The sequence below is a fragment of the Perna viridis genome, chromosome 5, assembly GCF_037379345.1.
Source record: "Perna viridis isolate PV_CMFRI_1.1 ecotype Kerala chromosome 5, ASM3737934v1, whole genome shotgun sequence".
Taxonomy (NCBI): domain Eukaryota; kingdom Metazoa; phylum Mollusca; class Bivalvia; order Mytilida; family Mytilidae; genus Perna; species Perna viridis.
This window is the reverse complement of record NC_142449.1, coordinates 28,206,890-28,234,436: the sequence shown is the minus strand read 5'-3', so window position 1 is coordinate 28,234,436 and position 27,547 is coordinate 28,206,890. Positions and strand designations below refer to the sequence as shown.

At 33.1% G+C, this 27,547-nt stretch overlaps 1 protein-coding gene and 1 long non-coding RNA gene across 8 annotated transcripts; one reads left to right on the top strand and one right to left on the bottom strand.

The window, feature by feature from the left end:
* Positions 1-10,295: 10,295 nt before the first annotated feature.
* On the bottom strand, positions 10,296-22,753 carry LOC148616951 (uncharacterized). 7 transcript variants are annotated; one of them, XM_088584130.1, is made up of 4 exons: positions 20,802-20,901; positions 13,016-15,515; positions 12,463-12,490; positions 10,296-10,431 (listed from the first exon to the last, which is right to left on the bottom strand). In XM_088584130.1, the coding sequence occupies exons 1-4, from the start codon at positions 20,802-20,804 to the stop codon at positions 10,428-10,430; spliced, it is 2,535 nt and encodes an 844-aa protein (XP_088440256.1). In that variant the 5' UTR covers positions 20,805-20,901; the 3' UTR covers positions 10,296-10,427. The 7 variants fall into 7 exon arrangements, with proteins under 7 accessions (XP_088440256.1, XP_088440257.1, XP_088440254.1 ...); XM_088584131.1 differs by lacking the exon at positions 12,463-12,490 and having other exon boundaries at positions 20,802-20,899; XM_088584128.1 differs by lacking the exons at positions 10,296-10,431; positions 12,463-12,490 and adding an exon at positions 10,456-10,556 and having other exon boundaries at positions 20,802-20,902.
* Positions 22,754-24,880: 2,127 nt separating this feature from the next.
* Positions 24,881-27,518, top strand: LOC148616950 (uncharacterized). The gene is made up of 3 exons (XR_015922334.1): positions 24,881-25,098; positions 26,133-26,246; positions 26,949-27,518. It is a non-coding gene; the product is annotated as an uncharacterized LOC148616950 (long non-coding RNA).
* Positions 27,519-27,547: the final 29 nt, after the last annotated feature.

Sequence of the window (27,547 nt, the reverse complement as noted above, 5' to 3'; positions counted from 1 at the left end):
TTTATGAATCGACTGCCAAAAAAGTACATGGATTCTTGCTTCGTGCATGTATGACCTGTTAAGAGCTTAACCATGCCCTTATTGTCAATGAAAATGTTTAACGCACAGAAGAACCCGGATTAAAATTCATATAGTTAAAGAAAATTTAGAAAGGGGAAATAATTTCTTATAGCAGCAGGCATTATCGGAGATGTTTTCATTCATTACTAGTAACCTTCCTTAAAAAATACATGTTCTGCAAGCTATCTAAATGAAAGGTAATGTTTTTTTTTGTTTTTTTTTTTGTTTTTGTGTTTTTGGTTTTTTGGGTTTTTTTTCACAAATCTTGAAGTTTACTCCATTATCAACAACTGGTATATTTACTCCCCCGAAATGCCCCATAACGTTACGTTAGTAAACATTGCCGTGACCGCCTTTAACTTCATAAACTCTTGCAACTTGAATGTCACTAAGTGTGCATGTCAATGCAAAGCAGGAAGTGGGTTAAATCCTTGATGCAGTCGATAGGGTGGTCAAATTGTACAATAACCAATCGAAACAACCACATTCTCAATCGTTATGTAAACCCCAACTGCTATTTTTATAGGTGATCGAAAATGCCATTTGTAAATAGAGTAAGCCCAACAACAGAACTATTCCCTGGGTTTTAAACGATGAATCAGTTTGCTGTTTATTCAATTCAATGCATAACTCAACAACGATCTATTTTGGCGTTACACCTTTCTATAATACCTCAATTTGAAATCGTCTGGAAACTGGATATTACTGTCTTACAATAAGGACACACAATATTTTAAATTTGCTTTAAACATATAAGGGAGAGAACTCATAAAATCTAGGTAGTAGTAAAAAAGAAATGGCAATATCAGGGTAAAAATCGGAAAGTTGGAAACCACTGATATATGACCCTACTTAGTACTGGGCTTTCAAAATAATAGGTAGGTTAAACCATCTTTCATACAGCGCTAAAACTCCCGTTTCTATAATAATGGTTCCTTAATGGCGATACATTTCAACACAAATGAGCAGCATAAAATTTTCACCAGTCAAAATAGGTCAAATCAGTTATAAAAGCAATACAGAAGATATGACAATAAATAATTAAAAGTAAAGAGAACTTAAATACAACTAGATATAATTATTACGCACAGTCTATCAGGGTGTTTCCCAGCTGCCACATTGTCACAGGAGCATTTCAAACCAAGAATTTTACAACAACAAAAAAAAGCATTGACCGGCGACCATCTTGGAATGACAACCATTAAAAAAAATCAATGGCCGATGGGAAGTCCTTGTGGTATCCTGTTTTAGACCAAGTATAAATCTTCTACGGCTTATTGTGATTTTTAAAAAATTTGGACAGTGGCCATTTTGAAATGGCGGCCATGCTTTAAATTCGAGAAGAATTTAAAAAACAGAAGTAAAAACAACATGTTCACCAATCTCGTTAGGGAACATAATAATAAGAAACAGAGTAAAAACAATATGATCCACAATTCCTTGGGGGAACACAATTAAAAAAACTATGAAATCCAAGCACAAGTTTCAAAAAGTCTTGAACTTTGTGTGGAAAATCCGTCAAAATCCCGATTCATGTCGAGTGCTCGACAAAATAAGTCATGATCTCAACATATTGAAATGAAAATCTTTAAAATTACACTAACCACCATTCGATGTCGACTAACAACACGTAATGCTCTATTATCTTAACGTTTCTTCGTCTAAAAAGTTAGTGAGCGTTATGCAATACACATATACATGTATAGCGTATTTACTGTTTGGCGCATGCTCTTTTCGACTGTTCTGCAGGCTTATATATCCGCTAGGTTGATTAATATTATTTGGTTGATTTAAATCACATGTCCGGTTCATTTTGCAGATATCTATGGATGTTAATACAAGAACATCATAAAGGACATTGATTAATCGGGCAACCACAGAATAGCAACACATATATTACATGACACCTCACACAGATACATTACTTCCGATTTTAGTCTATCAGCTGTTACTCTTGGTCACCAATGTGAGTGTCTTTGTATCGTTATCGTACATTTTAGCTAAATTTGACGAAATTTTGCATTTGTTGCTTTGGCTATTGGAGCCTGTAAGAGCTTACCTACATGTGTGTTTACGTTTGATGAAACTTCTGAAAGTATCTTTTACTTTGTATTTAGTTTCTACGCTGGTGCAATCGTGTTGTGTGGTTTTTTTTTTTTTTTTTTTTTTTTTTTTTTTTTTTTTTTTTTTTTGTTTTGTTTGTTTGTTTGTTTGTTTGTTTTTGTTTTTGTTTTTGTTTTTGTTTGTTTGTTTGTTTGTTTTTTGTATGTCTCATCCGCGATTGATCCCAATACCACAAGTTATATACGAAATCAGAAGCAACTATTTCCATACCGCATAGATGAAGGAAACACTTGACAAAATCATCATGGATACATTAACAATGTACACCCGCAATTCATTACAACTGTGTACAGTAACAATCGACAATATGAGATGGAAGTTTTTTTTTTTTTTTTTTTTTTTTTTTTTTTGTAAATAGTGGTACATGTAACAAAGAATAAACTGTAAGTACCAAAGACCAAAGTCAGTACCTACGGAAGCCAGGTGTTTTATTATTTGTAAGTAATTATAACGACTTATTTACTTTTTATAATTAGCTCGTTAAAAATGACTTAGGATCTTGTTATAACGACTTAGTAACTCGATATAACGACATAACATACGCGTTATAATGATTTAAAAACCAAAATAAGATTTGGCACTAATGGGCTTCCGTAAGCATCTGACCCTATGCATTTGAAGAGTACGTGTTTGTCTTTAAATGTACAGAAAGGGTTACATAATATTCAAAGCAGAACTGATTTATTTTCAAGTTTAATGGTCCCTCCGACCTTCGGATCTCGGTGTAAATAACTTTCATTGCATTTAGTGATATCAAATTTGAGCTTTTTGTACATATAACCATAGCATTTATTTTCCAAGCCATTAATATCCTAAATAATATATAACTTAGTGTATATTACAGGTCAAGATGTTTTTCACCTTGCTTAGTGCTTTATGTCTTATCAAGTAAAGTTTCGAACGTGAATTGAATTAAATTTCAATTGAATTGTAATTCATGGTCTAAAAAATCGAATAGATTTGTGATTTTTGTTCCAACACATGCATAAAGGTAGCATTCTTTTGAATACAAACTGATGTGTTGCTTTTGTGTTTAATGTTGAAGTTGAAAATTCTCTGACAATAGATCGAGTGAAGATTTAAAGTGTTTTCAATAGCTACATAAAATGTATATTTGTTTTTGTTAGAACTTTTGTTAGTTTTGTTCTTAATTTGGGCAAAAATGAGCAAATAATAGCCTGAGTCCCTTTTGTTTACCCCCTTTTTTGAACAAATCTTTGGATCCGCTCCTGATATCAAAGATGTATTAGGGATTCATGCCAATTGTCTCTGTGTGTAGTTTTTGTTCTAAATCCGTGTTTCGTTTTGTTTTTGTTTTTACTCTTTCAAGTTCTTTCATTTTTCTCTGTAACATTTTTTGGTTGATTGGTTGAAATTTTATATTTGTTTGTTTGTTTTTTTTGTTTGTTTTTTTTTTTTTTTTGGTGTTTATACATATCTGAATATAGATGTCTATGTATTGTGTTACAGTAGCTAAACATCTTTAACCTTTTTTTGTTTTCTAAAAATTTTCAACTCATCGCAAAGTGACATACTATGAAGGTTCTATAGTATTTGATTTTTATGGGGAGGGGAGGGGCTGGGATTGAATTTTCTATCCTGTCTTTTTCTTTTGCGAAAATTTAGGTACTGCCTTTTTTCTTTGGCACACAGCGCGAAATTTTGTTTTTAATAAAAACACACAAAATATACATTGTAGGACAATAAAAAATCCTGCTTTTTTATACTTTCCTGTGTGTTGTCCTGAATTTCTATTTCTTGAAATTTAAATCCTGCCTTTTTACCCCCTTCCCCCACCCCCATAAACCTCACTCACAACTTATGGTACTACTGTCGATTTGTAAAGTAATTAACAAAGTTTTAACCATTGATAAAATTTGTCGAATTTTTCCAGCACACAATCTGAGATTAAATTCGAATATAAGATTACTTCAAAATCGGATTTAAATTTTCGCTTTGATTCCATTTCCTTTGATTAAAATTAATCTCTATGTGTAGTATGGGGTAGGCCTAAACTAAAATAGTATTCTGCTTAAGTATCAGTCTTTCTAAAAATCAGACAGAGGGTGATTTATGCTCGTCAAAAACCCACCAAATTTAGTTTTATTTCTTGTTCATAAACAGTAACTGATCATGTAACCAGTCTTAGTTTTTCATTTGGTTGTTGTGCTTTTGAGATAAAAATTATATAGATTGTACATGAAATTTGCACTTTGCAAGAGTTATCGTTCTTGATTTGGCTTGATTTGGTTGCATTTAGTGGGAGATAAATGTATGATTTTCTCAAAAGTGCAAATCTGATTAAAGAAAAAGGTTGTTGTTATGTGAAAGTAAAACATATGTAGACTAAAAAAGCATTGTCTATTTGGTGGGTTTTTTCTTGACCATGAATCACTTTACCATTTGTAGTGTCTGAATTTTATGTGGACTAGTACATGTACTTAACATGCTATTTAACATTCTACCTTTTTGATTGGATTTTATTAGTGCATAATTTTGTACGATCCACGTGTATAGAGCTCGTAGTATATTTTAATAAATGATGCCAAAATAAATTGGATTTTGAAAGAATGTGTTTTTGCTTGATTGGTTGAATATGAAATTAAAGATGTACAAAAAAAATCACCGAGGATTCACTACCTTAAAACGATTGAGCTCGTTTGTTGCTGAAGTGTATCGTTGTAATCAAAAGAGATCTTTGGATTTGCTAGGCCGAAGTACTTAAACCCCCAAAGCATTTTCGCATCTTTCCCAAGTCAGGAATTTCTGGCCTCTGTATATATTATTTCGTTTTCGCTTTCAGTTTACATTAAGTTTATGTTAATGGAGTATATATATATATGAGAATGTTTAAAAATTAGTAGGCTATGTATCGATAATTATTACATGTATCCACAAATCTTAACAGGAATTTCAAATGTACTTCTAACAGTCATTGAGTGGGGTAACAAATTTGATGTGAGTAAAGTTGAGTCGGGAAACTAAATAGAATCTTGATACGGAGGCAGGTGACAGGGCTGTGTTAAAAAACAATTTAAATGAACATAAATTAAATAAACACATTTTTTTTATTTTGTTAAAACTTTTAATAACATATCATATAAATGAGCTTTTGCACATTGATATGTTTCTTTAACTGTCATATTTGCACAAAATCATTTCTTTCTTATTTATCTATGACAATGCACTAATAATTGGTAAATTATCTTGATCTTATGTATGTGTTTGACAAATTTTAGCATTTTCGTTGCAGCTAGAAATTAGTTATAAGGACATTCATTAGACTGAAGCGAAATTAGGGAAACCATTATAAGAGTGATTTTCTGAATTAACCCGAACGTCTCGGGACAAATTAAAAAAAGGGATGAATATATATACATGTTGTGTACAAGTTGTAATGTCATACAAATTATAATTTGTATGAAACTATTGTATAAATTATAATTTATGTGTTGCCTTTGTACTCATTATAATTTGTCCAAAATCCACGTGGACAAATTATAATTAGTACAAAAATAGGTGCAAAATCACTTTCAACTTGTACAATATTTTCAATATTAATGATAAGACCTCATATATATGTGATATTTAAATCAAGTAATTAAACCAACGTAGCAGAGGTCTTTACCTGTAGTCTCGTCATTAAATACCCTTCAATCAACTAATTAAAAATCCTATGGATGAATTTACGGCTGATTGTATTGAATTTTACTCCAAGCCGTTTTTCCACATTTCCCTCAATTTCTCACATTCGTTTTTTCTAATCTGTCAGTAACACTATTGAAATTTTCATTCAGTTTACTAATCAGGCTCAATATAGAATTATATCGAGTGTTTTATTGTGAGGGGTTTTGCGATTCGGAGGGGGGTCTGTTGCCTTTCATCTTTTTACATTCGACATTTTCATTTTGATCGTGTCATATATCTGATTGAAGTTAAGATAATCATAATTGACAGCTATTCAAACTTAAAAGACAGCGTCCATAAGATCACAAAGGTGTTCTGAAGTAGTTAAATAGGACACATTGGTACAATGTAGGACAGATTTCTACCTAAAGAGCTTTTTTAACAACTTAGTAGTCTACCAAGATTTGTATTGAAATTGGAACTGGTCTATGTCAACTAGCTGTAACACTAATGTCTCATGACAGGGTTATCAATCAGCCTCCGTATAAGGCACCTGTTTGATCTGAACCGAAAATTGGTTTGTCTTCTTCCATTTACCGAAGGAATTACATGTACTTCCTACTTTCGAAACTGATGAAGATCTTAAGAAGGTACTAACAGAGGGAAACGAAAATGACAACTATAGTGTAAACTCTATTAGTACTGATGAGACCACAAATGGTGAATCAGCAGTATCAATCGATGACTTTGTTGATGATTCCATAGATACGGGAAATAATTCTACTGATACGGTACTGATTCCACAGATACGGGTAATAATTCTACTGATACGGGTACTGATTCCAGACACGGGTAATAATTCTACTGATACGGATACTGATTCCACAGATACGGGTAATAATTCTACTGATACGGGTACTGATTCCACAGATACGGGTAATAATTCTACTGATACGGTACTGATTCCACGGATACGGGTAATAATTCTACTGATACGCGTACTGATTCCACAGATACGGGTAATAATTCTACTGATACGAATACTGATTCCACAGATACGGGTAATAATTCCGCTTATATGGGTACTGATTCCGCTGAAACGGGTAATAATTCTATTGATACGGATACTGATTCCACAGATACGGGTAATAATTCTACTGACACGGGTACTGATTCCACAGATACGGGTAATAATTCTACTGATACGGGTACTGATTCCACGGATACGGGTAATAATTCTACTGATACGGGTACTGATTCCACGGATACGGGTAATAATTCCGCTTATATGGGTACTGATTCCGCTGAAACGGGTAATAATTCTACTTACACGGGTACTGATTCCACAGATACGGGTAATAATTCTACTGATACGGTACTGATTCCACGGATATGGGTAATAATTCTACTGATACGGGTACTGATTCCGCTGATATGATTGATGATTCTGCTGGTTTTTATGACGAATCTGCAAACGAGCGGGGCTATATGCAGTCTGAAGGCCCAGTTTATTTCCGCAGTGCGAAAGCAATGAAAAACAGGAGGACAGGGATTTCTGTCTTGAAAATGCAAAGGTGGTTGTAAATCTTCTAAATGTAAATGCAAAAAAAATCAAATGTTCCGTATAATTCCCGTTGTCATGGGTCAATGTCATGTCCTAACAAATAGTGAAACATCTGAGGAAATCACTTTCTAAAATTGAAGCTGTATATTGTATTGATGTTATCTTTCAATATTAAACACAATTTTGTTAAAACCCATATCTTATTTTATTGTATTTATGAGATCGAAAATTGTACATATTGAAAGTGATTTTACAGCTGTTTTTTGTACAAATTATAATTTGTCCAAGTGGATTTTGGACAAATTATAATGTGTACAAAGGCAACATACAAATTATAATTTATACTTTTTTTCATACAAATCATAATTTGTATGAAATTACAACTTGAACACAACATATACATCAGAATCTTGTCGACTGACATGGTGGATAACCCTAGCCCAATGCAATATTTAAATGTACGACACGCTGACGTTTGGTTGTTTTTTTTTTTTTTTTTCGTGAAAATAATAATGTTAGTACGTTATTATTTTGATTTCTGTAAAAGTCTGTTTTTGTTTTTCCTACTCTTTCGTTGCTTTCGTCTTCGTGTCTTGATTTGCTTGATTTTTTGGTGAATTATTTTCTTTTGAATTTCACTCTAAGGTTTGTATGTAAATCATTGTCGCGTTCTAGATAAACTATCGCACTAAGTTATGTACACCTGACTTAACCTCATCGGTTATACAACTCAATTCTGAAGTTGCTTAATATATTTAACCAGTTCAAAATTGTATAAATGTTCAAATTAGACTAGTACTAACATTTGTTCAAATGCAATTTGACATGTTTTAACACATCATTATGAACAACACACTTAGTAAAATTTGCCTCCCAGCGATAGATGATCTTTATGTCCTGGTTTACAAGGAATATACAAAAATGTACCACCACAAGATACCCGATTAAAAGTCTTGCTAGACAACTTATAGTTGAATAAACGGGGGTTGCTTAGACATTCAAAATGTATTTAACACGAATCTATATTCAGTTACGATTATATTTACGATCACGAGGTCGGTTCAGTACAAACTACGATTGCCTATCTATTATTTTCTTAGTTGGACTCCATATTTGTAATCAGTAAACAAGGTTCATGTCCTAACGCGACCTTAGTATAGCAAAATTTATGTTGAGATGCAAACATTTGACATGTCCAGTAAAGATATGTTAGTAATACCAAAACTTAATTGGTAATTGAGATTTTTCTGAACTCCATTTCCAGGGTGGTTTTTTTTTCATATATATTTCGTAATTTGGGATCTTATCATCATGTATTGTACTGCTATGCAGATTTATTTGTTTTGAGAACAATACACAATCTCCGTTTTATTTTTTATAGCTTGATTTCCATATAACATGTAGTAAATTTGATTTAGTCGAGAATCACTGTGATTGATTTTGAAGGGACAACATTACACCAGAGGTGAATTGATTGACTGAGAATACAATGTTACAGTCCCTTCGGACGACCTAGAAATTAGCATAAACAAATGTACATGTACATGTTTATACTTCTCGTTGTTCAAATACTATAGTTAAGTTTCAGTATAAATTTTTCATTCACCTTTAATTGTCACAGTACATGAGTACTTTGATTTTCTCGACACTGCTGAAATTACTGTTTATTTTGTCTTGGATGCGCCCCTTTTCTATTGTTGACTGACTTCAATGTTTTCAGCGTTGTAATTTCGGTGTATTTGGCTTCATGTTATCGGCGTGTCTCGCTGTTTCCTTTTTGTTTGGTGTTTTTTTGAAATGTTAGAAAGAGTAATCAAGGGAACCAAGATTCGACTTGAAGCTGTATATCCAAGTGTTCGTCACGGTCTCTTATTCATTGTTTGTATTAAAGAGTTACTAACTTACTGTCAATCGTATCTGGTCTTGTTAGGATGATGGTAATTTGTAGCTGTTTTGAAATAAAGTACATTTACCCGAAGTTTAACTCTACAAGAAAATACATTAATTTCTTATTTTTAATTGTTTCAAAATTGTTTCCGTTTGTCAGTGTTGGGTCATAATTTGTCATTCTTATTTAAACTTAAGCAGAGTCCATGATTTATTATTCCTTTAAAACGTGCGTTTGAGATCGGATGCATACTGCAAGGATAATATATTAACTACAATGTAATATTTAACCAAAAAAAATGCACATCACTTCCGTATATACTATTTATATGTTTACACAATTTTTACTCATTACAGCGTTATGTAGGTAGTGCTTTTGAACATGTATGGCTTTGTGGTAAAAGTTTTGAGGTTAGTAAAGTTCAGGCAGTCTATCTATATAATTTCACAGTGTGCTGTCAAATGCATATTTTCGAACCGTTTTGTCAAATAATTAATTCGACTTCTTTTCGAGTGATATCATTTTTTATTATGCTACAAGTACTGGAAGTTTTATACTGCATTTTTATGACACCATGAAGTCGCCAATTTATTGTACTGTGTAATCAAGACTACATATATATTAAGCACTGTTTCACCTATCATTATTACCTCATTTGCACCTCACAGTAGGCATGCGTGACTCGGTAGATATATAATTGGAAAAGTTGAGGACGTTAACCCTACCGGAGCATCTGGTTGAGTCATTTCATTCATCTCTTAAAACTATGCGTTCGTTGTTTTGATCTTGGTTTCCTTGTTTCTTGTCTTCGTCTTCGAATTTTCCTGCTGTAATCCCGACTGTCGATTTTGTACTCATATACGCATGTGTGAATACACCTATTCATTCCCTTTTTGGCCTTGATTTGTTTTAAATCATGATGAAAGTCTTTGAATAATAATCAGTTATACATGTATATACTGCACTTGAAGAAACCCAATCGGACCCACATTGAATTGCCGAGCTATTTCGTGATATTTTAGAGGATATGTATTCATTACTACATGTACATGAACTTTAATATAACAAGCTTAAACTTTGTTTATGTACAAGTAGATATATATACAAACAAAAGTTATGGAATGTAATATTCGGCAAGGGAAATAACTCTATTCTACTTGGGTCTCACCTGAAAAAAAAGACAGAAATCAAATTTTAAAATAAAGTTGTTTTATGTACGAAAAACAGCATACAATGTTTGAATTACAATGTTCATGGTAAAAAATAAGAAATTTCTCCATATGTCCACAATATCTATAAAAAAGAAAAAAATATTTATCATGAATCTTTGTTAGGGTTATTCAGTAAGTGTTATGTACATGGGAAAAATAATTTGAAAGCGAATGAAAATTTTGAACACTTCGGTACTAAAACCTACTCGTATTTGGACTTAAAACCATCCCATTACTTTATAAAAAAAATAAAATGGTGACAAACTGATTATTGACTACTTCTACATATACTGAACATGGAATGATAGATGGACTTATAGATATAAGTGTAGGATATACGTGTTGTTAGTAAGCCCAAATCTTGGTTAATAGAGCAATGAGTAAAATAGTGTTAGGGAGCATCTGGGTCTTCAGTGTCGGATCAAGGAAATAAAATATGCAAATAGTAGTCAGGAACCCCTTTCATTTTTCTGGATTCCCTCTGGAATCCCCTTCCTCTTTTCAAAATCTCTGGATCCACTTCTGATCTTTCAGACGTATCATGATTTACGATTTATATTTCAAACCTTATCTTGCTACTGTATATAACTGCATTTATTTACTGTTTGTACTGTTTATACATGTACCGATGTATTGTTGTATTAGTTTAAGGTAATAAAGAATTAAATTTATGAACCTGAATATACGTACACTGTATGCAATACACAACTTAAACACGATCATGTCACCTCCTACACACACACATACCAAACCGAATTAAGGATTATGATTTCGCATAGTGCATACAGTACAACTTGAATTTTATGGGAAAGCGTGCCTGTTATGCTTGAAAAATAATATTCAAAAATTAAACTAATTGCTCTTAAGGAAACCATTATGTTAAACCAAGGATCCTACTAGACGTTGTGGTATGCAGTTACTATATGTCGAATACTATCAAATTTAAAAAAATATATATATTATCTGAATGAGCTTTAATTTGCTTGCAACATTACATCGTATAAAAACAAAGGTACTTGGGCACGGGTGGTTTCGACCACCCCTTTCTTTCTCGAGAATCGGTATTTCAGTCCGATTCCTTAATTTGATAAAAAATTCGTATTTTTGTGTACCCGATTCGATTTTTTCTATAAGATGGTGGTATTAGGCATTCATTTGTGATATTTTCAATGAACGGGTCCAGAAATTGACATAAATACGAATTTTGATCAAATTAACGTATCAGACGGAAATATTGGATCTTGAAAAAAGGGGGTTGTCTAAATCATTAGTGCCTGAAGTGCCTGTGAAAAAAAACAATGCATTAATGCGAATCTAAAAGATGACAATACCGCTACCTCAACCGTTTGCCTCGATATTTTAGTATATTTAATCAAAAAGCAAAATGAGGATAATTGTTAATATACTAGCAATTAGCTAGTAACTTTAAACTTAAAATATCTGGAAAGTTTACATGGACTCTTAATATAGTAAAATAAATATAAAGAGCAAAAAGCAAAAAAAAAAAAACAAAACAAAAAAAACAAAAAAACAAAAAACAAAAAAACAAAAACTCTATCACTAGCAAAATTTGTATCCTAAAATATCATCGGATGATAGTGAGAAATTCAAAGTGCTAACAAGTACCTAATAAGGCAAATGTTGTAGTCCCTGAAATGAATGAAATGTAAAATATCATTTTGTATCATTAAGTATGAAAATTTCATTTGATTTCCCGTCGCGATTTCAACATTACATGTGTAGTATCTTCACCCAGTTAAATAAAACACAATGATTTCAGTTAAATTTGAAGGAAGGACACCGAGGTTAGACATTAAATTTAATCCTACTAAGAGACATTATATGACTAAAGGGATTTTTCTTCAATGTCCATTTCATACATTGAGTAAATTCTAAATTCAGGGAAAAAACATCAACTTAAAAGTTGAACGGACCATGTTATGCAATAGCAACACCTTCATACACTCTTAAATAGGCAGAACACTTACAAGACATGACAGGGATTTCTGTGTACATCTAATAAAAACCAAATGTCTTGTTTAGAAAAAGGTTGAGACAACATACATGCAAACAAAACGCATGACAGGTCAAGGATTTCATGTTATAGAAGGTGCGGCACATAATTTTCGGGGATTGAATTTAATTGAAAATTAAGCTCTCCCACTATGGCCTAATAAGCCAAAATGCGTTAACAGGGTCCACTTCGTCCCTGAAAATACCACTTTTTTTTTTTAAATATTTTAACATTGAGTGTATAGAAAATTTTTTCTCAATCACGACCAGTGCTGCTGTCGTTGTCAATGCAACACTCACAAGGAATAGCTGAAAACCAATTGGGATCACCTGACGTATCATGTGACATGGGTGCGTTCGTAGGATTAGAATTAGGTTCTGGATGCAATTCAACTACAACATTTATCTGATTATATGGCGAAGTATTGAGACTATTTACCACATCTTTCCGCTTATAGAATCTGATATACTTATCATCATGCAAATCGTCAACAAATTTCACACTCCTCCCCTTTTCTTTGTGCTTACCAGATTTCAAGGATGAATGAAGTGGTCTTTGCTGCTGTGATGATAAGGAGTCTTGTGGCTCAGTTTCTTCTGGTAAAATTTGAATGTAATCCGATATCAACTTATAATCGGTAATTTTGTATGTCTGACTATTGACGCCATTATCACCAGTGTCTACAAAATCCTGTAAATTGTATTTGGCTAGAAAGTCTTTGTTTTCATCCACTAAATTTTCTGTCGGATTAGGATCAGACTCCTTTGGTGATATTACCTCATCAATGTTTGTTTCCTTAATTTTGCCCTTTTCATCTAACACCAAAGCATCTTGGCTATCATCTAACGAATCGCTGTTGCTTGCGTATGAACTATCGACGTCATCTTGATTAACATCGTCGTTCTCATCACTGGCATTGTTAATCACAATAACTGGCATAACTATTATTTTGTCATTGTCATTTTCTTGGCCAATGCTTTCATCGCATCGTTCATTTACTGCAATTACTCTAAGTTGTTCTGGAGAGTCATCAAGGACCTTATTAGTTTGTTCTTGGTATTCATTACTTATGTCATTGACGGGTTTATTTGGCAAAACGAACTGCTTTGTGAACGTTTCCAGTGTAAAACCAGGGTTATCAATCAGCCCTGAATCTGGTGGTGTTTTCAACCTTTCTGATGTCATTTCGACAGCCTGTGGCGATTCTTCTGTTGCATTTGTAAAATTATTTTCATTCTTTGGTTCCTTAAACGGCGGACTCATTAACACTGGACTAGGAACAACTTCGGCTACAGGTTGAGTATATTTAGCGACTGATGGACCATTCTCACGACTAGAGTCAAATGTTCCCAGATCGTTAATATTAATATACACAGGACTTGCGACTTCAATTGTAAATTCTTCGTCGTTCCTTTTCTCTTCATCTGTGTCGAGCTCTTCGTCTCTAATTTCTAATGTTGGTGGAGGAATTTCATCGCAATTAACAACATTCGTTTCGTCAACCGGTAATTCGATGTTTTGTTGTTTCTCAGTCTCTTCTGGACTTTTCGTTCTTTGTCTTTCTTCTGTCCCATACTCACAAGAATTTGGAGCATTCTGGAATTGCTCAGAATTTGTTTCCGATATAATTGGTTTATCTCTGTCGTGATGAATGATCATTGTTTGATAACTATCAGGAGTGTTCGCATAATCTGGTCCATCAAGTTCATCAACCCCGTCTGGCGGCGTGCTCTTTTGGTCTTCCTCGTCAACGCCGACGACAGTTACATTATCAATGTCTATTTCTTTTGGTGCATCGTAGTCCATAGAACTTGGACGGGCCACAAGAGTTGATGCATCGACTATAACATCATCGTTCATTTTGGACGGCGGGTCATTTGTTTTTGGTCGATTCTCAGACTTTGGCATAATTTCTTTCTCGAAGGGCACATCTTGAAAAGTGTCGATTGGTACATTTGATCTTACAGTGTTATCCGTGATTTCATCTTCCTCCGGCGAGTCAATCGGCACAGGTATCAAATTGTATGTTTCATTAGAGATTGCTGTTTCTCTAACAGCTTTGTCTTGCTTTCTTGTTGGAGCCTCCTTTTCAGGTGCCATAGGTCTTTTATTTTTACCAATGTTATCGGAATGCACTACAGCCGTCACGACGGACTGAGAACCATCACAAGATTTAGTGCCAAAAGTTGTTTCCAGATTGTTCTGTTTTGGTGGTGCGGTATCATGCGGGGCATTTGGTGCGTTTGGTGCATTTGGACTATCCCTTGGCATTTCATCGTAATAATTTGGCGGTTGTAAATCGTTTTTAAAATTATAGAATGACTTGTCAGATTGTATATCTGTATTACTTGGCTTCAAGTCCGGATAGTTGCTTTCTGGTGGTCTTCTAAAGCGACCACAAATCTCGTTGCATGTGTGCTTTTGGAACCACTTGTGAATGTCATATTTGTGCGTAAGCATTTCCGGTGTCAGTAGTAAGTATCGTCCTTCCTTTGTTCGGTTTCCTCTGAACGCATACAACAAATTCTCTCCATTGCTTTCCGAGTAGGAATAGTGTGAGAAGGCCTCTAATACTTTGTCGTTTTTGAAAGCTTTTAAATCGCGAACAACTTCTTCGACGAGCACCATTTCGAATTTTGTAAGTTGTCTAAAATATTTCGGTTTCATTTTCAAACACATTTTATCCCAGGTTTTATGACGATGAATTGGTGCGATGTATTGGTCTACCATTTCGATCCTACCAGCCAGTGTCTGGTTAGTAAAAGCTGTCGCCAGCTGGTGAGCATATCGATTGAGATCGAGTTCACTTTGCCAGAATCGCTCAGTCCCTGGTCTGTATCGTCTCGCTTTCAATACCCCAACTTCCGGTGTTTCAATATCTTCACCGACAACGACGGCCTTGTATATCAACTTATGTGTAGAGTACACTTTTGGGTAAAGTCCAAAACATGCTGTTACAGGTTGTTTGTCTCGAAGACTGGTTGTTGACTTCTTGGTCCATTGGATAATGTCAAATTTTCCCATCTTCTATAATAAAAATAAATAAAACTGCCAGTGGGTACAAATTTAGGTCAGTATCATACATGTACATAAACAGACATTTGTATGGTGACTCGTTCAATTTTTCATCTGTGTAATTTGTCGTCTATATGTTTTTCTTAATACGGCATTAGCTCGCTCGTAGTTACAGGTATGAATTGCTGAGATGATTGTTATTGTATAGGATGTCCTTTATTCTTTATAATATGGAAATTAGAGTAATATTAAAACAATTATCTTAATAACCAAGCTACTCCCCAAGCTCTCGAATAAAAGGAGTAATGTTAGAGATAATATATATATAACAAAAAATCTCCCTTGGGCCATTTTCAGCATTCAATGACTTAGTGAATGTACGAGCCTCTGTGATTTTGCTCGAAATTCAGCATGAAAATAATCATACTTTCGATTTATGATGCTATCTCTACATTCTTAGACTTAGGCTTTTTTTTATCGTCCTCGACTATCCCGTCGATCCCTGCTGGTATATAGTCATTTATATACAACTAACCAAACAAAAACCTCGTATATTTGTTTGTATTCGACCGATTTGCACGCTTATACTAAATTTCTTCGTCAAATAAATAAATGGGTGTGGTCTAACACGTCTTAAACACATTTTTAAGGGAATACAAATTTTATCTTGCCAGTATTTTCTAAGGAACAAATTTGACTATTTATTTGACGTCTCATAGAATTGCTTAATACAACATACAACATATTAGTAAAAGGATCGGCAATTTTTACTCAGACAGGTTTCACTGTTTTTGCCAGGATATGAACGTTTTGCATGTCATCTTGATTAATTATTCACCTATCTATCTATAGGTACATGTACGTGGTTTTTCAAAGGTATGATATAAAACGGAGCATGTACAAATTTTAAGTGAGTCATGTATCTCAATCTTAGTGATAAATACATTTGTGCAGAGTATTACATAATACAAGATTATAAACCAAAGCAATAGCCAAACAAAAATAAAATAAACAATTATGTTAGGTATACACACGAATTATATTGAATCAGTCTATTTCCATGAATTAAGTACTGCAAAGCCAACCAACAACTGGCTTTTGGTCTGTTTTACTTTACGAACAGATAAAAAACACCCAACACACTATGATTTTAATCAACATATAACTAATGTTTTTGCCCTTAAAAAATCCGGGGAAAAATTCTCTTTTTAGGGGGACAGTGTTGTAACATTTGTATCACTGTATAATATACCAAAGAAAAAATTGTAATCAAGGTGAAAAAGTATTACAGACTATGAATAAAAAACTCGGAAAGAAACACTGAAATAAATGAAAGCACTTACTTTCCAAGAAGTACGGTCTACAGGTAAAAATGTTAAAATGGACACTTTTGTCCCCAAAATGGTAATTGCTTACTACATTATGTAGCCCCAAGGCAATACACACAGTATTACAGTAGATATGACATAAGACAGAGTTGATGTATACATACGTAACCATAATATTAAGTGGAAATTCTATTATTGAAATTCTATATACCGGAGGTTTGTCTTAGCCCTTAAGTAAAGAGTAACGAAGGAGGTGATCTCTTGTTAAAATATACAAATAACTAATTATAATAGAACAAAAGAAACATTTATATTGAATGAAAAAAAAAGAAAAATTGTCAGCCAAAATACAACATACATGTAGAAATTAAAACAAATCCCTGTACATGTACAATATAAAAAGAGGACCTGGCTTCAATATAAATAGACATATATACGTAAACATTGCTAAGACTACCCACTATTAATTCTCCGTAAATGGACATGTTTCAACAACGGGTTACCATAAATTGCCTATACTTGTGTAAGGATTACCACTTGTTTTTGGTTCTGTCAACATTGTTTTCTTGCAAAATCCGACTCATATTTCGCAGAAACTTTGAAATTCTGCAATATATGCAACTAACAACAAACGCTATCATATACATTGTGGTAAAATATCAACATAAAAAGGTAAAAAAATGAACAAAACCCTTAGGAAAAATAATTCATAGATAATATCGATTTGACCTCAGGTTTGTTACAGCATAAAGCATGGTGTTCACATTTCGATCGCCTATAGAACTGGACAAATCAGCTATATCTGGTCCTATCTGTCCAGTCATATGGCTGAGGTTCAAAGAAGGGATATAAAGCTCGTCGTCTCATTTAAAAAAAAAAAACAGGCATTGCTCATGCAAACTTTCGGAGCATCTGAGTTTTGCGGTATTGCTATTTCTTCTCTGAAAAACATACGAACCCTAGCTATTCTAATTAGTTTTCTAATACTATTAGATTTAGTGATTAAGAGTAATCAAGGGAACCAAGATTCTAGCAGAAATTTCTACACAGTTTGAATTTCTAAAACAAAAGCTGTTATATAGTTGAACAATATGATTAAACAGCAGTTTTTGTAACTACCAGAAAGGAGGTGATTCATGCATGCCTAAAACCCCGAAAAAGTCATTTTAATTCTTATTTAGAAATGGTGGCAGACAACATACTGAACAAGCCTTAGTGTTGCGCTCAAGAGATAATTTACATGAAATTTGTATTTTTTGCAAGAGTTATCGTTCTTGATTGACTGATTTAGAGATCCACTTGATGAATGTGGGTTCAAGGCTAATTTTTGTCTTGATGTTGCACTGAATTAACAAAATTAGCCAATAAAAGAGGGGTGTTACGATGTGCCAAGATACTCTCTGTATCTGCTACTCGAAGGACTCCTTCCATATATGTATAATACACGCATCACTGTGTAAAATCGATAATTCAAACCAGTAATTCAGATAATATTATACACCTAGATCCTGTGAAAAGTGCACAGTTCAATATTTTAGGAGGCTGCTTCGAAAATGCTGAGGTTTCATAAAGAATTAATTATACTATACAAATGTAAATACAAAGTTAAACGTACTAAAGCGAATTATAATCGAATTACAATAGGCGCTTTACATATCTCTTTCAATATCTTTTGAAATTGGTGTTATACATATCCGAATTTACTACCATCATAGTAAACTCAATAATATATGGCTCATTTGAAAATATTCAATCAAAAGCCATAAGGCTCGAATACGTGGTTCAACTTTAAATAACTTGAATAAAGGTTAAAGATAAATGCTTTTATTTTCTGTAATATGTAAGTATATTGATATAGCCTTTTTGAAGATGACATTTTGATAAATGCGTATTTCAAATTTTATGTTCTTGAATTATCATGTGCACCAGTGAACATCATAAAGGCACGTATACGCCAAATACTACACAAATGACATACCGGGCAAATACAACATGACCAAAGATGTGTAAAACGTGTCAATGTGCATGCTAATTTAATTTCCATCATACCTTGCATACCATTACAAGTTTTAAGTAAATAGGAAAACTGATTTCACAATAATACCTATAGAGGACGACCATTTGATTCTCTGAGAGGGGGGGGGCTGGCAGGTTTTGGATATTAATACATGTATATAATTTATTCTGAACCTGAAAAAGTTGAAAATAATTTACCTGCCCTACACGTCCTTGAAAATAAAGTGTCTGACCTCAGTCTGATACTTCATATAATGCAATGGAAATAAATAACTCTGCCCAAAAGTGGTTAAAAATAAATTTTCTGACCGCAAAATTTCAAAAGTAGATATTCTGATCCTACATAGTTTGCCAGGCTCCCCACAGAAAATCACATGGTCGTCCCCTTATGGTGTACAAGAGGTTTTATTTGGGCTACCGGTCTAATGTTGTCAAAGAAGCTACATTGTGTATATTTGGAATGCTAAATGTCTGCGAATCACAGAATGAAATAAGTATTAAACCTTGATATGCAAATACTTTCAGTTTTTTAGCGTCTCAAACTCGCGGGTGGGGGTGGACTAACTCTTATATACCCCGGATTTATTCCCTTATAGAAATTATAAAAAAGAAATACTAATTTAAAATTAATTGTACAGCATGTTCGAAGGCCTACAATCAACGATTGTTATATAGCAACATGAAATTTGGCCAGACCGTGATAAAACAATGTTAAAATGGAGTTTCTGTAATTTATTTCTATTCTAATATGACTAATTTCTTCATATTTTTAATATACGCAGCCTTTCAGTTGCACGAAATATTGGTCATGTGTGTATAATTGTTTACCATGGTTGTGGTCTAAAGAGCTTTGAAGAACGTCATATGAGAACCAAATATATATAGTCCACGTAAGAAATCATGCATTGAAGCAAGAGCAAGAAGGCTAGCATGTCAACCCACCCAAATATACTTCTAACTTGGAACTAATAGCAACATTGGTGAGAAAACAGCAAGGACAATTTTGAAGCTCTTCCAGATGAGTCGAAAACCCATGCATGTGGAGGGCGCTGTTAACAGGCCAGCTTTCAGTAAGTAACAGGTACGGTTATGAATGTTATGTAACAAAACAAAATCGACAATAAAATTATGCGGGGAAATAACAATACAAAACAGCACTAATAGAGGTAAATGTTAAACAAATTTTTGACGATCGAATATTCGACCTTTCAAAGTGACCTTTACTTAATACCTCAGGATATTTAGTACAAAGTTGTTATAAACACGGAATATTCTAAGATAAAACTTAAAACTGTGTTTCACGTCAAAATTAATGTTTTGGAGTGACATATATATATAGTCCTGTTGGCAATATTTTGTCTTTGCATAGCATCGTTACCTTGTGTGTTTTAAATATAAAATATTAAGACGAATATAAAAGGCAAGTAATAATAATTAGTAAAAGTAAAGTTTGAACTTAAAACTTCTACAACCACACTACTTGTCCAGTGCGCGTGTACATCTTTTAAGATATGCTTTAATACAGTTTTTGAAATTGGAGAAAGAATTTTAGTGCTCGTAAAATAGTGATCCCACCAGTGGTTGATCTTAAGTGGGATTGGTGGAGTTGGGATCCCTAATTTTGTTGGATAATATCAATTTAGTGTTTTTTTGTAAAAAAAAAAAAATAGCAGTAATTTCAGCATGGAATCCCAAGCCTTATCTGGAGTCGCCACTGTCTGCTCAGCATTTATAGTTGCCACTAAAATCATGCCACATATTTTAAGGATTGTTGTTTAAATTGTTTTACTATATGTACATGTATCTGTTGTTTTCGTGTGTAATCATGTGTTTGTGAATTGATGTTTCATTTTGAAGAAAAAAAGAATAAAAAGCAAACTATTACAATAAAATAGAAAATGAAAAGAGACACTGATATCAAAATATATATAAGGTAAAGAGAGATAGAACTTACCATTCAATCACAGTTCATACTGTACATAAACTTCGTAGAGTCTAGATATTATACAGTGAAATGTAACTAAAACAGCCATTCCTGTAGTTATACACTATAAACAGATGATTTAGTATCCTTTTATGGTCTACACCATCGTTTATATGGCAGATAAGTAAACTCATTCGTAATTACATGTATGTCCTTTATACAAACCTGAACATGTATCAATAGAGAGACCACGGTTTGAAAGTAAACACGATATATATATTTTGTATTGATTTCTGTTTGTTCGTAAATTATATTGTATTCACATCTAGTATCATTAATTTTAACTAACACTTGCAACCCCTAACTTAGTAAAAAAAAGCGCTCTCGCGGTAATTATATAAATTGTTCACTTAAAGCAGCTTCTTAGTTTTGAATGTGCATACAATGTAGCATCATTCCCCCTAAAAAATATTCACAGTTCAACTACCAAACCTAATAAAACAGAAACATTTTTTCGTAGTCTTGGAATCCATTTGTTTATTTGAATGAAGCAGCTTTTTTGTCTCGTAGTTTCGGATACATTGCCGGTATTTTCATCAACGTTCTGGAGATTTAGCTTAGGTCAAACCTGTACCTACGAACTTACTATTTCACACTCTCCGTCAGAGTAAATATACCTTTACATGTAACAAGCGTGCATAACAATAGGTAGGGAGTTTGAGGGTTAAAACGGATCCCCTCCCCCATGGAAGCAAAAATGACAATTGTGTTTTAAAAATCTATTAAAATCCAGCTTGAAATTACTGAAGCACTGATTTTGTCCTAATAACACCGAACCCACTAAAGATTTCTGGTGTGGATCGGAATCTTAACATTAAAAAATACCATCTGAGATATTACATATATACATGCATCTATTCTATCAATCAGAAATGAATAAATTCAAGGTTTAAACAAAGAGCTGTGCCTGAATAGTAACGTCAATATTTAAAAATCTTATCTTATATATATATTTATTGTCACCATGTCGAAATTGACAAAGAGATTTATCAGTCTGGACAACAAAATAATCGATAGAATGTCCATTAATCGATTTGATAAGGATTAGCGATTAGTGTATACAAATAGCCTAATAAGAAAACAGGTACCACACGTTTATAAAGTAAGTACATGTACATTGTATACCAGGGAGGCCCCCTGCGTTGGTGCACAAGCGACGTCTATTTTGTGCGTTCTTTGTTTTAACATAATAACAAATTTCTTGAACATATTTTTTTTTTATTTTAGAAGTTTGCTTTGAATTCGTATACACTTACATCGTAGATAAACATGTTAAAATCATCGCAACGTCATACTTTGGAATTTACAAAAAAAAAATAATAATAATAAAATAAAATAAAATAAAAAAACACAAAAAAAAACAAAACAAAACGGTTAAGGCCTGAAAATTTAACTATAATTACAGTTTTTTTCACAAAGGATAAATAATCAACATACACATGACGTTTCAAGACTATATGAATGTATATGTATATACTTCCTCAAAGTTAATGCCTGTCCCTTTGTTAACCTGTATTAGAACAACACATATAAGCTAAAGTACTGTGATCCTACATGTATAAAAAAGGACCATAAAAAAATATTTTGACCAATCCGGATCATAAAACTGAAAGTCAAGAAAACGTTAAGTGACTTATCAGAGGCTTAAGTCATTAAAATATTTAAATTCTCAATTATATCAACAACATTGACCAAAAATAACAATAATACAAACTAAAAGAATTAAAACGATCAATACATTAAACAAATTAAAAACGCTCACCCCAAATCTGGAACACTTTCAACTTTCCCTGATGCGTTACATCTCGTGTATGGTGTGTGTATACCACTTATAATCTATCTATCTACCTTTTGTAAACCAACAGCGATCTATCTAAACTTACTATGCATTTATCGATGGGCGACAACCTTTGAACCGAAAACTTCAAATTTATTCAATTTAAAAATTTTATATTATACTAGGTTCAAAAATTTTAAATATACACCCCATCAAGGTGTCTAGATTTATTTATTGATATATTTAACCCTATTGGCTCTCTAGTAATATTAAGTTAAATGAAATAATCTTTTTAGTTACATCAGACATTTTACCTATAGACCAGTTATGTTATTTACAAAATGCTAGTTCGCACAGGTAAACTAGAATATAACATCACGAGAAAAAAATTATGGTTTATACGATACCCAAAAGAACAAAAAAAAATAAAAATAAATTGGCATCTGGCGTGATGCTTACTGTAATTATATGAATATAATAGTTTCTATGATGGCTAATTTACGGAACAAACAGATGCTAACATTTAATAGTGTAAACCATTTGTTCATCATGGGCATAAATCGGGTCATTAAAATTAAATGAACATTCTATTCTTTCGCCTGAGTTAATCATTTAGTCCTAATTTTACGCCAATTATTTGTAATTATACTCAAAATGTAGATGATTACAATCCATATATACATGCAACATTAAATATTGATTGTCTAACGATCAAATGAATGCATTTTTATTGGTTCGGGTGGTCCTACTCCTATAATGTAAGAAGTTTGAATACTCCAACGTAGTCAGAGTGCAAGTTACAAAATAGCTTGCCAGGCACCCATAGTATTGCTAGAGTAGGGTGGTCCCTTCTCAGAACCCAGGTTTTAAATACAATGAGAAGACAGATCCAGACACTTTGAAAAGGAGGGGTACCAGCGGGGGTTCCTTAGAAAAAAAAGGTGCTGGGACAATATTTGCTATCTTTTTTTCACTTTTACACATGAAAATGAACAATTTTCCAATAATAAGGGGGTGCTCACCCTCTGGATCCGCCACTGACAATGAACTGCGCAAGAAAACTTACTGAAAATTTTGTTCTATCCTTCAGAACTGTTCATTTTTACGTGGAGTCGTAGTCCAGTACAATGTGCATACAGTATATTATCACGCTTTTTATATAATTATACCTAAACTTAATCACATGTGTACAGTGTTAATTATCAAGGACCTTGTAAGGAGATCAAATGATTAAGTCGAATCCTTGAAACTAATTAAATTATTTTTTCTCATGTACTTGATGTACTTGACATATGACACCATTCACTTGAATTCCCTTTGTTTAAATTAAGTTTGAATACTAAAAATAAAAAAAAATCATACATAATATTCCAGAAAACTGGAGGCATTAATCCTTTCACAGGCGCCTTACGAATATACATGTACCACCCAAATGCATTATATATATAGGTACATGTGCATGTAGATGTAATTTACCAAATAAACGGACATTGAAAAAATAATATTTTTGGGGAAATTGGTGTCTTGGAGTTCTATATCACGAAGACAATTTTATTGTTAAGACAAACTAAAATCATCAGCACCACTGCCCTAGCTAATTATTAACTAATTCATTAATAAATAATTAATTCTGCCCACTCAGCATTTCTTCAAAATGACAGTTTTATACATTCATACGTTACAGGGTCTAATCTAGAGGGAGAAATGAGCAAAACTTTTGTCCTTGATTGTACCCACTTCTCCCGTTAGAAATAAATAGACAAAATATCAATATTGTTATTTTTTTTAAACATGCATAATATACTAAAACATCTCCTTGTAATCGATGTTTAGATTAGGCCCTGATTAGCATTGGTATCAAACCAAATGTTAATTTGATCACATTCTTCTAAATAGAGAGAGATGAAAAAGTACCATGTGATTTGAATCTTGGAATGTATCGGACGGGCGGATGGACTGACTTCACTGGCAGTCAGAGCATATAAACAATCATACCGATAGGGCAATTATCTAAACATAACAGAGGCTCAAAAACCAAAAAAGATTTGCAAGAAAGCGTTGAACAATGTTACATTTTCCCTCCGAAGTGGGTTTACAACAATTTAGAGAAACATTCTAATTGTTAATACCATGACGAACATGTGCTATGCAATATCAAAGTGAATATGGGGTAAATGTACTTGTATACATGTATTACATTCAGTATACAGCCTTAAATCCAACTCATTGTAAGCAGTGTTTACAGTGGTATATATTAGCTGCACTGTGTAAACAAATAAAGTCTGATAAAACCCACACATACTTAAATATGGTTAAACTGATAACAAAAATCGATGATGCCTTTCTCATGTGACAGGAAACCCATATCTACAACTTAAAAGTATATGTACATCTTCAGTAGTGGAACCAGGAAGAGAATGAACAAATGATAGCCTCGAACCCCCTTTATTATCTGAATCTGTTCCTATTCAATAATGAAGGAATCAGTAGGTCAGATATCATTGATATTCCAAAGAAACATTTTTCGATAATAATGTACACACACTTGTTTCTTTGAAAGATACATATTCATATACCACTCCTAAAACTTAGTGTCAGATCCAGAGGAAGCGTGCAGGGGGTTGGCACCCCTCCTTTTTATTGGATGTTTGTTTGTTTGGGTTTAACGTCCGAACAGCAATATTTCAGCTATATTCAGACCCTTTTTATTGGAGAAATTGTCAATGAAAAAATGGCAAATAATGTCCTAGCACTCTCTTATATACATGAAAATGGTTTCACTAGCAATGCTAGAGGTTGGCTGATAAGCTATTCTCAGAGGAACCCCACTGCTCACTGGCACCCATCCTTTTCAAAGTATCTGGATCCGCCCCTAACTTACAACTTAAGTTTGAATTCTGTCACTCCATTCTCCAGCCACAGGGACTTGATGTCATGAGTTACATCCATTAAAATAAATGGGCAAAACTTGTACAATGTACTAAAATGACATTTAAAAGATTTTTAAAACATTTTTCTATCTATGGCCATACACTAAAAAACACAGTGTATGTCCAAGGAGTTAAATATAGATATATTTAACTCCTTCGTATGGCCATGGATAGTAAAATGTAAAAAAAAAAGTTGTTACAGCGTTTTAGTAAAATTTTGCCCATTTAATGGAATTAACTCATGACATCACGTCCCTGTGACTCCAACTAAGTCAGAGAATAGCTTATCAGCCGACCTCTACCATTGCTAGTGAAACAATTTTCAGGTATGTAATTATTGGAGAACTCTTTATGGTAAATAACTTACAGAAATGATATTGCCAAACCAACAGGATATGAATTTAAAAATGTTCAGTCCATGCATCCTATAAAAGCAATATACCTCAATATATTTTTTTAAAATTCGGAATACTTTACTCTGGTTATATCAAATATGAAGATGTAATTTTAAATATTTGTTGTTTTTTGCAATGCTTTATTTTTTTATCATTATCATTTAACAAGTTTCTTTATTATTTGTATCCTTTCAATTAGTGAGGTGTGAAAACAAGAGGTCCCAGGATCCTGAATGGCTCACCTGGTTAAATTTTTGCCTTTCAAGGGCAATAACTCTAAAGAGTACAACAATTTTGACTCATGAAGACCTTGGTAGGACTTTTCATATAGAATATTTCATCAATTGAAGGTTTCTTTCGATCTATTATAATTTTCAAGATATTAGCTGAAAACCACTAAGAACCTCATCTTTCATCTTTCAAGGGCAATAATTCTAACAAGGAGTCATCCCACAACTTTGATCCTCGCAGACTTTTGTAGGCATTATCATAAGGATCATTTCAGTAATTGAAAAATTCTTCATATCTGTTATAATTTCAAATTGCCTCATTTTTCGATTTTCAAAGGCAATAACTCTAACAAGGAGTGGTCTGACAACTTTGATCCCTTGGAGACTTTTGTAGGCCTTATAATAAGGATAATTTCAGCAAATGAAAGCATTTGGCTAAACCTAACAGTTTTGGAGGTATATGTGAAAAACTACTGTCTGACCCCTATGTTCTATATTTAGTAATGGCGGCCATGTTTTTTGTCAGATCAAAAATCCCAACATTATTTCTATGCAGAATAATCCAAGGAACATTCATACCAGGTTTGGTTTCAAGTGGTCAAGTGGTGTCAGAGGAGAAGAGTTTTGAAGAAAATTGTTAACGATGACAACGGATGCCAAGTGATGGCAATAGCTCATCTGTTCCCCAACAATATATGCAATTTACACCATAATAAAATTGGTGTATTTTCTTTTTTTCAAAGTATGCTTTAAAGTTTTGCAGAGCTGTCTTTCTTCATTTTCAGGTGATGGATGGACAGATGGACTGAATTCATCGAGAGTGTTTGTTTTTATTAATCCTTCTCACGGTCTGTATACAACAAATTAAAATTTATGAATTGTTTTGTTAGATACAAAGCAAAGTTTAGCCATTTTTATCTCCATAAAAAAACATCAAGCAAAGGTGGTCTAAAGTATCATATTGTATACACACAGTAAAAGAAAATATTAGTGTTTTTTTCCATGGATCATTTTGAACCTTTGTCTTAAGCTAAAAATGAAAATTCCAATAAGGTAATACATGTAATAACTAGTACATGTATTACAATGCTGTGTGACCTTACTCCTGGACAATCAAGTTCACTTAAAAACAATACAAAAATACCATAATTAAGTAAAAGGTAAGTAAATAACTAATCTGAGAATTTTTTCCTAAAATTTGCATGTGCATAGAACATGGTGAAATACAAACAGAGAAAGAAAATAAAAAAATGATAGGTAGCTGATGTAGTTTCAGAGATAGGCTTTGGGAATATTCAGGAAATCACTCCATAATTAAATTGAAATAGCATTAAAATGCCCAAGATATTTCCACTTTACAATGAGAAACAATATAAGCAATAAA